The sequence below is a fragment of the Eumetopias jubatus genome, unplaced genomic scaffold (assembly GCF_037043125.1).
Source record: "Eumetopias jubatus isolate StellerSeaLion01/CBP00866 unplaced genomic scaffold, mEumJub1_p1.0 scaffold_4, whole genome shotgun sequence".
NCBI lineage: Eukaryota > Metazoa > Chordata > Mammalia > Carnivora > Otariidae > Eumetopias > Eumetopias jubatus.
The window spans coordinates 130,160,638-130,173,257 of record NW_028274810.1 but is presented as its reverse complement, the minus strand read 5'-3'; the positions used below and the strand labels follow the sequence as shown (position 1 = coordinate 130,173,257).

At 38.6% G+C, this 12,620-nt stretch overlaps 1 protein-coding gene across 2 annotated transcripts in view; it reads right to left on the bottom strand.

Moving 5' to 3' along the window:
- The window catches only part of RAD21 (RAD21 cohesin complex component), a 28,858-nt gene extending 16,601 nt beyond the window's left edge, over nt 1-12,257 (bottom strand). The window contains exons 1-2 of one of the 2 annotated variants that reach the window (XM_028122518.2): nt 12,081-12,257; nt 4,771-4,945 (exon numbers count right to left, since the gene is read on the bottom strand). In XM_028122518.2, the coding sequence (XP_027978319.1) occupies nt 4,771-4,914 (144 nt within the window). In that variant the 5' untranslated portion in view covers nt 4,915-4,945; nt 12,081-12,257. Of the gene's footprint in view, nt 1-4,770; nt 4,946-11,665; nt 11,725-12,080 lie in introns of those variants that run through there. The other variant, XM_028122519.2, reaches the window with a different exon arrangement.
- Between the last annotated feature and the right edge of the window lie 363 nt (nt 12,258-12,620).

Here is a 12,620-nt window from a genome sequence, read left to right as displayed (position 1 = left end):
TTATAATCACTTATATTTATGCCTTTACTTGTAAATCCTGAGTATCCACAAAGAATAGACTGATAGTAATTCATCAGTTAACACAGATATGAAGGTAGCTATGAAGCAGGTAGTAAGGCACTCCATAGGTTGCTGTCATAAGGACATTAAGGAATATGGAGCACTTTTGGTTGCTAATCCAGAGCTGCTGGTCCTTGCTGGCTAACTGAACTCTGATTTGTTTGGGAAGTGAATGTCCCCATCCTTGAAGAACTGACTCATTCTTCTTTACTAATGCTTCGTGAGTGGGCACAAAACCCAATTCAACCAACAAGAAAGAAGAGTGAAGTAGGTTAGTTTCTGAGAAAGATTTTCCCAATAAAAGGAGAACGCCTGCCTCTTTCTTCTCCCCTCCTGTGTTGTGAGCAGGTGGGGTTTGGATCTGCTTATAGTCACAAGGCCATAAGTGTAAGGACAAGAAACCAACATAAGACTGGTGAGTCCTGGAGCCCCTGGGTGGCTCAGTCAGTTGGGCATCTAACTCTTGGTTTTGGCTCAGGTCATGATCTCAGGGTCGTGGGACTGAGCCCTGCATAGGGCTCCATGCCCAGTGCGGAGTCCGCTTGAGACTCTCTCTCCCTCTTCCTCTGCCCCACCCCCCTCTAAAAATAAACAAATCAATCTTTAAAAAGAAAAAAAATTGGTGAGTCCTTAGATGAATGACATCATTGAACTGCTCAACTAATCCTCAATCTTCCTGTTTCTAAACTCCTAGTTAAGTAAGACTGTTAACTTCCTTATTGTTTAGGCCATTTTTCACTCAGTTTTATCAGTAGACTGGAAGGCAAACTAATGATAAATGGTAGTGGTAACCCATCTTTTTTAACAAGAAAATATACTTCTCCTGTTTTTTTCAAGGGAGATCTCAATCAACATTTATGTGGGATCCACTGTGTGGGACAAGATGCAGTAGTTGGGAAAAGAAAGAAAAACCCAATCTAAATAGAATGATTCAAAATTCCTCTGGCTATAATATGGAAAATTTTTTGAGAACAAGACAACAGAATTCAAACTTTCCCAGACTATTTTCCAAATCAGATCATAAAAGTCCTCATATTCTAAAGTAGAGAATAAAGTTGTTAATCATTTACTTAAGTTATGATTGATACATTACGTTACTTACAAGATGAAACACTATATTTTTAAGTTGTATGTGTACTGTCTACAGCAGCCTAGGATTCTATTTGTAATGACTCTTAGGCTCTACATTTACGGCAAATTCACATGACTTACAGCATAAATTATGAAATTTACTGCTATATAAATTCTGAGGTATCTAAAATTATAAATTTGTGGGCGCCTGGGTGGCTCAGTTAGTTGAGCGACTGCATTCGGCTCAGGTCATGATCCTGGAGTCCCAGGATCGAGTCCTGCGTTGGGCTCCCTGCTCGGCAGGGAGTCTGCTTCTCCCTCTGACCCTCCCCCCTCTCATGTGCTCTCTCTCTCTCTCTCGCATTCTCTCAAATAAAATCTTTTAAAAAAATAAAATTATAAATTTGTGATCAAATCTAGCATTTATCATATGAAAAATCCTTGATTTGAAAATACCCAATTAAAACATTGCAACTAACGGAAAAAAAGAGAATCTACTTTTATGATGTGGTCTTAGAAAATTTAAAATACTGACTGCACCTTAAGAAAGGAGGAAGGGTTTAAAACCCTTTGCGTGCCATTATCTTGTAAAGGATTAGCAACTTTGAAAACAGGTGGTGTTTGGGCAAAACCTTTCTTTGTATATTAGTGTGGTTCAGAGTTTAACATAGGAGTAGGTAAAATGAAGCATGCCATTTTTGTTGAGCTAGCTCATGTAGATGTAATAAGGAAAACAGGCTATATATCCAGAGAAAGCTCTGTAGAGGTTACCACTGGCTGTTCCAATGGAGGGGTGGGGGTAAGAGGGGCAGAAGGCAACACAGCTGCAACTGAGCTATACGTTTGACACTTGTTCGAAACAACTAAACCAACATTCACCCATAACAAGAACTGCACACCAAGAGCAAACATTAGAAATTTTCAGGTCAGTTCACTCTGGAAATATCTTTATATTCTACCAAAATAAAACAAGATCAAATAACCCACTTAGAAATGGTTTTTAAAATAAGTTATTCTTTCTCTTGCACACAGTCCAGTTTTTTACATTATTCTTGAACCATGTGCCTTGCTTTGTGGCTATTCGTACATACCTTCTTATTATCAGACTGTCTTGTACTCTTCCGTAGCCTCCCTAACAGGGTACAAAGTACTCTGCACATACTATGAAAAAATTTGTTATCCTTTTAAGCCAAATCACCCTCAATATTTGTTTATAGGTCTTAAAGATTAGTCACACATATTAATTTCAAGAAAGCAGCTCAACTTCTTTCTCCATTCACTCACCTCAGAAGCATACCTATAAAAAGTAGAAAACATCATATTTTCATACAATCTGACCAGCAGTGCAAACTGGTACTATCTCCCCATGGAGCAAACTATGAATCCATATTCAGAAATCTTTAAGTGTATCACCTGGCCCATCAATTATATTCCTAAACATCAACATTAAGGAAAAACTTACAGATGTGAACAAAAGATCACTGAACATGAAAGCTTCTCTATGCAATACTGGTTTTGATATATATATATTTTAAAGATTTTATTTATTTGAGAGAGAGAGAGAATGAGAGATGGAAAGCACGAGAAGGAAAGAGGGTTAGAGGGAGAAGCAGACTCCCTGCTGAGCAGGAAGCCCGATGTGGGACTCGATCCCGGGACTCCAGGATCATGACCTGAGCCAAAGGCAGTCGCTTAACCAACTGAGCCATCCAGGCGCCCCTGGTTTTGATATATTCTAACTTCACATAAAAATTAAGTCAAAAAAGAGATGTGAACAAAATATTTTGCAAGCAATTTTTATTCATTGGTTATTTTTTAAAAAGAGGAAAATAAACCTGTAGTCCTACTACCTAGAGAAATCTTTGTTTATTTTAATACACTGTACAGGGCCAGAGGAATTAAAATTCAAGAAATTAGGAAAAATATAGATTATTCAAAAAAAGAGACTGGTAAAATAAATCATGTACAATCAAAACAATGAATTACAGGTTCATAATCCTTTAGCTTAAATCCTAGGGGCCAAATGTGTTTTGGAATTCAGAGCTTAAGAGATAACTGCATTATCTTTAAGATAGATCTTTATGATATATATTAAAATATCTTTATGATATATATTAAGACATTCCCAGCAGCAACTATTTAGAGCAGTTTCTAATAATCATTCACCTTAGTGTTTCTATAGTGAATATATGACTACACAAGTGACCTCACTTCAATTTCTGTCAAGTCTGTTCCTGTTTTTTTGTATTTAAATTCTGTGGATAAGAGACTATGACACTGTATAATGCAACATTAAAAATGATGATAAAGCTATGAACAGAGCTTTTCCTGAATGCAGACTGCTTATAAAACATATAATGCAGTTGTATACACATATGATAAGGAGAAAAATTACGTGTAAAAAACATACACACGTTTTAGAAGGCATACCAAAACACTAAAGGTTCTCTAGGTGGTAGGACTAGAGATCACCTATTTCCCTGTTTGTAAAGTTTTTATTTTAATACTGTCTTAGAAAGAACATGATAGAAATATCCTTAATAGCAATAAATTCCACCAACTGTAACTCTAAAACCAGCCAAATTTGGCATAGACAAGATGGAAATTTTATAACTTAGCTCTAATCACAAATACAAACTTTCACTTTTTCACCTAAAACATATCCTGTCCCACACGACTTTTCTGAACAAGTCTCTTCTAGATCCCAGCTTTATTCCTTTGAGATCCCCTTACTCTTTCAGCAATAAAGGATTACTCTTTTTAACACCCTATGGCAGCCAGCAGCATCCAAACTGCCAATTCTAAAGAGTAGTTCCCAATGCTGGTCCAGAAAGCTGTAATCTAGGACAATGGGTGCATGTATGTGTTAATACAAAGTCCAGGAAAGGACCTTTAAAACACATCAAATATATATATAAATATATATACATGTATTACTTCCAGTTACACTATTTATGAAATTCAAGGCTGAAAACCACTTGCTTCAGAAAAGTTTCAGAGGATGTCAATAAAAGCTCTTTTAGGCATAGAGCAGTAAACAAGGCAGAGAAGGTAAGAACTTTCATGAGGCTTCCATTCTAGTGGGAGACAGATAGTAATTAAATATTCAGGAGAAGAGCACAGCAACTATCAGAGTTTTGAGACAGGGAGAAAGCTGGATATCTTCAAGAAACAGCAAAAAGCTGGGTATTTTCAAGAAATAGCAAATAGGCCTGTGGAGGTAAGGAGGAACAAGCGTTATGGATGCTATTTTCTAGGTGGATAAGATAATTAGATCTGATCCCTACAACCTTTTCCAATTAATGGATCCTTCTTTTGAATATTTTGTAAATTCCCAAATTAGAAACACTGACATACAATTTTAAGTACAAAAACATTTAGGAAGACAAAATATAAAATATTTGGGTACTGCTTGACCTCATACTTATCTACCATGAAAACTGGCAAATGAAAGTATCTGTGCACTTATAGAATTTTTAAAGGGAACAGCATATCAAACTGGAACTATGGATAATCTGCAAATTTTTCTTTGCCTCCAGTATACACAGATATCAACCTAAAAAGCTGTTTCACAGAATTCTATTTTACATATCAATAAACAATCAATAAAGTGAATAAAAATATCAACATCAAACATACCTTTGGTGAGATGATACTCTCTACACTGCTCTCTAAATTACACTCAAACACATGGGCTTTGGTTAGCTTCTTATCCCAATGGGCCGCTAGCCAAATTTTGGCCAGAGGCCCTCTCTTACTGAGGACAAAGTGTGCGTAGAACATTGTTCCGGCTGATTATGAAACAGGAGGAAACCTGAAAGGGAAAAAAAAGTTAATATAAATACCATATGAAAACAAGGATTTATCAAGACATATAAAAAAATCTGAAAATAAAAGTTTCCAATTCTTTTAAATATGAGAACTATGAAAGGTTTAAGTACAATACACCTTAAAAAAACAACCACCTATCGCTTAGTTTTGAGAGGACAAGAAAAAGACCTCAAAATATTAAGAGCTGAAGGGAAAAGGGACAAAAGAGCCAAATCACTTTCATACTCCAAATAAAAGTGCCAGGGTTTTGTTTTGTTTTTTAGTAAAAATTGTCACCAGAAAACTCTTGTTCATTTTGAAATTCCGACTAGTGTTCATTCCATTCCTATCCTGATTACTGACTGTGGAGTCTGACTCTGGCCAAATGCTAGATAATATGTTCTTCATGGCAAGAAAACTATGTCAAAGAAGGAAAACACTCAGGCACAGATATTAATTAATGTGTAAATTGCCATTTTTCACAACCCCATTAACAATTGATACTCAGCTAGATGCTTTATACCATAACTGCTATCTCATGACAAGCACTGTAATAATAAGCATTTCATATTGTACCAAATAAAGATAAGCAGGTGGGTTGGGCCCATTTTCCAGGTGAGTAGTTTAGAAAAGCTGAGGCTTAAAAAGTATTACATATATAGCTTTCCAAACTCAGGAACTTGAAAAGCACTTGTCCATAATTTAAATACTATATTCAGGACAATGACACAGTGTAACGTTTATCTTATGACTGAAACAGCCTTAGTAGAAATACAAGCGTTATTCACATTTTATTTTTCTTTCAGCAAGCTATGAATAAATACATAAGAAAAAAAAAGGCAGCTTAAAAACTCCAGCTTGCAGAGTACATTAACTGTGCATGTTTCCTATATTTCCTGTGTTGTTAGTTCCCTTATATTATTTATTTTCTTTCACAGAAGATTAAAAAAAATCTATTTTGCCAGATGAATTTTTTTCTAAAATGCCCAGGACTAGAAGATATGTCATGTTTTTACAGAAATAAACTCAAGCACACCCGCAGCACATGAAAAGTACTTAAACATTTTTAAAACATTTTTGATCCTGAAATAATTATAGATTCACAGGAGTCCCAGAAATAGTACAGAGAGGTCCCACTTACCCTTTAACCAGTCTCCCCCAATGGTGACACCTTACATACAGTATCAAAACCAGGACAGTGACACTGGTACAATGTGTATGTATATTTCTGTATGTATAATTCTATGCCATTTTATCGCATGTGCAGATCTGCATAACCACCACTGTGAGGGAATAAAATGCAAAACTAATTCATCAACACAAAGCTCTCCCTCTCCTATCCTTTTAAATTGTCACACCCATTCTTTTCTCTCTACCATTCTTAAGCCCCAGCAACCACCACTCTGTTCTTCATCTCTAATTTTGTCATTTTGAGAATGTTATATAAATGGAATGATACAATATGTGACCTTTTAGATTCAGTCATCTAACACTCTTTGAGATCCACCAAGGTTATTGCATGTATCAATAGTATGCTCCTTTTTATCACAGAGTAGCATTCCAGGAGATGGATATACCACTATTTGCTTTGTCAATCACCTACTGAAGGATATTTGGTTGTTTCCAGCTCGAGGCTGTTTCAAATAAAGCTGCTATAAATATCTGTGTATATAGACTTTTAGTGAACAGAGTTTTCATTTCTCTGGGACAAATGTCCTGACGTATGACTGCTGGGCAGCATGATAAGTGTTATGTTTAGTTTTAAAAGAAACTTCAACATAACGCCTATCAAAATCCTAGTGACTTTTCTTTATAGCCATTCATAAGAAAATTTACATGGAAAGGCAAAGGAATGAGAATAGCTAAAACTATATTTTTTAAAAAAGAATACAGTGAGATGAATTTGTCTATCCAATTTCAAGATTTACACAGCTACAAAGTCAACATTGTTTGGCAGACAGAAAAACACACAGATCAATGAAACAGGGCAGGGAACCCAGAAATCCACATAAGTAAGTTCACCTGATTTTTCACAAAGATGAAGAAACTTGACAAAGGTGAAAGGATAGTCTTTTCAACAAATAATGCTTGGGTGATTGGACATCATCCACGGCGGGGGGGAACCCTGATCCAAACCTCACACATTATATGAAAAGTAATTCAAAATAAATCATAGACTTAAATGTAAAAGTTTAAAATTTTTAGAAAAAAAAACAGAGGGGAAAAACCTTTGGTATACATAAACCTTGGTAAGTGTATTTATTTTTTTGAGAGAGAGAATGAGAGAGAGAGAGAGCGCGCGCGCGCGCTCACACAAGCAGGGGGAGCAGCAGAGGGAGAAGGAGAAGCACACTCCCCACTGAGTAGGCCCCTGGGATCATGACGTGAGCCGAAGGCAGATGCTCAACTGACTGAGCCACCCAGGCGCCCAGTAAGAGCTTTTAGAAAGGACACCAAAAACATGTCCCATAAAGGCAAAAAACCCAATGAATTGACCTTTATCAAATTAAGAAATTTTGTTCTATGAAAGAGCTGAGAATGTAAAGGTACAATAGGGGAAAAAGTTTGAAAATGACACATCTGACAGGGACCTGGATCCAGAATAAAGAATTCTAAAAACTCAAGTAAAAAAATCTAATTAGAAAATGAACAAAAGAAATTTCACAGAAAAGGACATGCCAACGGCAAATAAGACAAAAAAAGATGCTCACCATCACCAGTCATTAAGAAAATGCAAATTTAGACCCACTAGAGATCACTGCACATCTATTATAAGACCTAAAACAAAAAATAATGGCAACACCAAAGTCCAGTGAGGATATACAGAAGCTTCATCTCTTATACACTGCTAGTGGGAATAAAAATTCCTTTTTGAATTAGCTTAAAAAAAGAAATCCAGAGTAAATAAACTCTAATTTTCATGTTTTTACAGACTGTAAATTTTAAAACGAGAATTTTGCTTACTGTACTTTGAATTAAAAATTGTGCCCATTCTTTCCAGTGATGTACAGAAAATATATATTAAACATATCACAGGCAAGAGACTTCATGCCTGTCAAAAATGTTTGAAAGGGTGGAGGTGCAAAAGTAATTCAGTTAGGTTTGCCTCCTCTCCATTTTCCATCACTTAATGGGAGAGGGTTCTGAAATTCTCATTTGCTGAACCAGATGCTCCCAGGGGATCATTAATTTACCCTAGGAAAACTGTCTCCAAAGGAAAAAAAAAAAAAAAAAAAAGGCTTCATCAATTGCCCAATGTTGGGAACTCTTTTTCTCAAACGCGAAGTTAAGAAAAGAACTAAGGAATACGAAACTAGGAAGAATTCAGATCAAACACTCTAAGGTAGAAGAATTAAATAATAACACCTCAAGTGTATCTTGTCTTGCCCAGCAGTATTTTATAGTTCAAAATATGCTTCCCAGAATCAAAGAACCTATGTTGCAAAGCAGTGCTTTTAAGCCTAAATGTTTGTTAGCATGAAAATTAAGCTGCATCTACAGCACTATAAAGTCTACAGGATTTTGTAGAAATTCAGTATGGCAGTGTGTTCTTAGAAATACCATCACTGTCATACACAAGAAGTCCCAAGTTTCACTGCAGAAGATAGCTGTGTTCCAATAAAAATCTCCTTAATATTTAGCTCTTAGAATATTGCCTGCTGCATGTCAACTACTAAATACGTGCTTAATGAATAAGGAAATGAGATACACCAAGTGATCTCATAATTGACACACGTAAAAAATTCTGGAGATTTTAGAAATTAAAACTACTGGCGCTTTTCAACAGGTGTCAGTAGCTCATGGCCAGGACTTAAGCTCCTAGTCAAGAGTACCATGCCTAAAATATCCCAGCTATGTGGAGGCAGAGATTCCTAAATAGATGTTTTCTTGGCATGGTATGGGGGTAACTAGAGCAGAGTGGTGCTAAAATTATTCTGGGAAACAATTAGCAAGAGGAAATCACCCTAATAACTAAAGAAAGCCTGAAGCACAGTGGTGGATCAACTACTGGCTTATATCTAAATAAGAAGAAAGTGTAATCATTGCTTTTAAACAATCTTTCTCCTTAGTATTACTGTACTTAACCAATCTTAAAAAATTGATTAATCTCTGTAGATTTTGAATTTCTGTAGATCTATGTTAATCCTTTGCAAAAGATCTTAGCATAAAGCCTGCATTTGGTCCCAGAGCATAGCTTAGCAATTTCATGATTTCTCATTTTTTTTTCTAAAGCAGCAAACTTTTTTCAATATATCCTAAAAAGTAATTTCATGTTTTCACAATATGAATTATGATATTTCATTCATCTGTTAGAAAACAGGGCAGGACAATGGTTGTACAAATTGGTATGACCTTCTCAAGGGCAATTTGCCAACATCTTATGAAAATCTCAAACATTCGTACTTTTAAACCAGAAACTGCACTTACAGTAATAATGCCAAAGATATACATGGAGATGCAAAATATTAGTAACAACAAAAAAATCTTTAAAAAATCTCACTAAGATCTAAGAATTTTGTGTGTCCCTCTTCATGACAGTACTGGCCCATTCTACAGACTGGAAAACAGAGAAAAGAAGAGGACAATGTGCCAAAGGTCACTAGCATTTAAGGCAAGTGGAAACTTGAATTTCAGAACCCACACCTCTAACTGCAACACTGTGTTGCCCTACCAGCATGACTTTTAACGGCAAAATATTAGAAATGACTTAGCATCTTTTAACAAATACACCCATATAAGAGAATTCCATGAGGCCTTAAACAATGATATACATACATGTATTTAAAAAAAAGGAGGGCTCTCTCTATATAACATATATTTAATGCACTTGCATAAAATATCTGTGGTGTACAAATGAAACTGATGACACTGGTTACCCTTTGGAAAGTGGGTCTGCTGGGAAAGTGAGACCAACCTTTTTGTACTGTTTAACTTGGAACATACACAAATATCACGTACTCAAAGTAAATAACTCTTATATTGGAAGTCAAGACACAATCCTCCTTTGCCATTAACAGGCAAGTTAAGCTGCTTAGTCTGTGTGGTTCATTTTCATAAACTATGAACACCTGGAAGATTGAAATTCAGGTATTTACTAACCTTGGAAAACATCTATACCTAACTCATGGAAGAATGTATCTCTTGGGGGTTGGGGAGTTTCTCAGGAACAGAAGCTATTTCCAACCCTGCACACTAGAGTTCCCCACCCTTTTGGTACTAACATTCTTTGAACAAGAGATTTACAATCAGAAGGTCCTAGATTCAAATTCTTCTTCCTCCTTAGCTGTTTAGTAAGGGTTAAAAGTTACTTAACATTTGAGTCTTAGCTTTCACATCCATAAAACGAGGATATTTACCAAACAGGATTATGAGAATGAAATAGAACAGCAAACCAACACAATCCCACTGCAGATGTAAGTAAACAGTAATTCTGAAGAAAATCTCACAGCAGAGCATATACAGGTCAGCATGATTATGCTTAACAATCTGACATCACATTTAAACAAATAACACAAAACCTGTATTTCTCAAAAATCAGAAATTCCCCTTCTGCACAAAACTGTAAAAGATAAAATTTCTCAGAATGTGTTCCAATAAATAGAAATTCATCAGGAAAGAAATAATCAACTTTAAGAATACTTTAAACATATGCCACTCTAAGTGGAAAACTTAATTCTAGAGCGTACTGTGTTCTTTATAAACAACAAAAAAAGTAAATTAGGTTACACTCTACCGATGTTAAGTCTAACTTTGTATAAAAAGCATTATGTCCATCAATTATGCACTGCTGTCACCTCAACCATTTACGAACTGTTAAATAATTTAATCACTGGATATGGTATACATCCTCATCAGTGTCTTTTGAAAAATAATTATGAGATGCCTCCAACATTAAAAAAAGGACATTTAATGACTCTACAACTTAGGAAAGCTTCTCCAGCCCGTCTCCAAAATTCTGCCGACTCACACAGGTCACTGGCATTTGCATTCATTTTATGAAAATAAGAGTTTTTTTCTGGATTTCAGTGATGATTCTAAACAGCATTATAAGAGCAAATACTAACTTTCGCTTGCAAAGAGAGCCGATAAACACAAGCCTTTACCAGAAAGCCTTAAAAACACAAGCGCGTTTGTGAACGCTTAAGACGGCCTAACAAATCATAGGGTGGGCAGACAAACCCTCCAGCGTTTCCTTCTTTCAAATTTGAAGAAGGCCGCTAGGTCTGGCAGCACAAGTAGACAGTGTCACCCCACTCTATCACAGCAGATCAATCGCAAAGCCTTTCCCGGCGAGCAAATAGACGTCAAGCATTTGTCAGAAACACACACCTTCCCAAAGCGTCTCTACATCAGTATCAAAACACTCAATATCCCTAATCATTAGAAAAGTCGAGGCGGGGCGGGGGGGGAACCAATTATGCTAATTTCCTAAGAATCAGAAGCAACTTCCCTTGGTCGGGTTTTCTGTTGGTCTGTCCAGTATGTAATATTCCCAACGTAAAATTTTTCCTTTAAAAAAGGGGAGGGGGAGCAACAGCAGTCCCTGGAGAGGGGCCCGCCGCAGTGATGCCGTCGCACAGCGCCCGCAAGGGCAAGGCCCGCACGTCTCCGACCCCCGCACCCAAGCTCTGCGAACGGTTGCTGTCCCTTCGAGCTGCCATCGCGGGCGCCGACCCGCCGCCGCCGCCTCCCGCCCCGCGTCTTCCTAGACAGCCATTTTTACCGGAGTAGGCGGCCCAGTCCCCAGAGCGGGCTCGTTCAAACCTCCGCCTCTCCCTCCGCGGCCCAAGGTTTCCTCTACCTCCTCCGGGAGATGCGGCTCCCGAGGGACTGGCGGAGTAACGGCTTTTTCGGCCTTGGAACGGACCAGAACCATTTGTTACCGAACAAGCGATAACGCGGGCCCAGACTGCGCGGGTCCTGGCCGAGGGCGGGCCCGGGGGAAGAGGCCTGGGCGGGCGGCGCTGCCGTTCCGGAGCTTGGAGGGTGGCAGCACGGCCACCATCCCGGGGCGCGGCGAGCGCTCTTCTCCCTCGCTTCCCCCGCCCCCCCAGAGTCCGGTTCCTAGACTGCAAGACGGCAGGGAAGGGGTAGGCGGAGGGAGCCCGAGGATAAGAGGGGCTGGCCGAGTATCTTACCTTGCTCTCCGCCGGGAGCTGGGCGGGCTGGGTGGCCTGGGGAGGGGAAAAGGGTCGGGGGAGGGGGCGGGGAAAGGGGGGGAGCCCCTGTGAGGTGTAGCTTCGGAGCAGCTCCCGCCGCAGCCACAGCCACCGCCTCCTTTCCGATTCACTCAAACAAACAAGATGGCTGCCGTTACGCCGCGGCTCTTCCTGCCGCCCAAATCCTCGGTTCAAATCGGCAGGATGTTTACGGTCAAAATGGTACCTATGCGCCTGCGCAACCAGCCTAAGCCCTAGAAGGAGCGACGCAGGCGCATTGACCATTTCCTTTTAGTTGGACCCCGCCCTCTGGTTGTGCAGCCCCGAACTGAGCAAGCGCGAAGGTGATTCTCTTGGCAGAGGGTCTTCAAGCGCTGCGGACCAGGCCGACAGTGCACGCGCAGCGCTTGCCAGTGGCGTGAATATCTGAGTTTACCTTTAGTCTTACGCTTGTTTTAGAGGGAATATCTGTTGTTGTGCAGTTTTATTTGCCACGACAAAAAAAATTCATTTAAAACC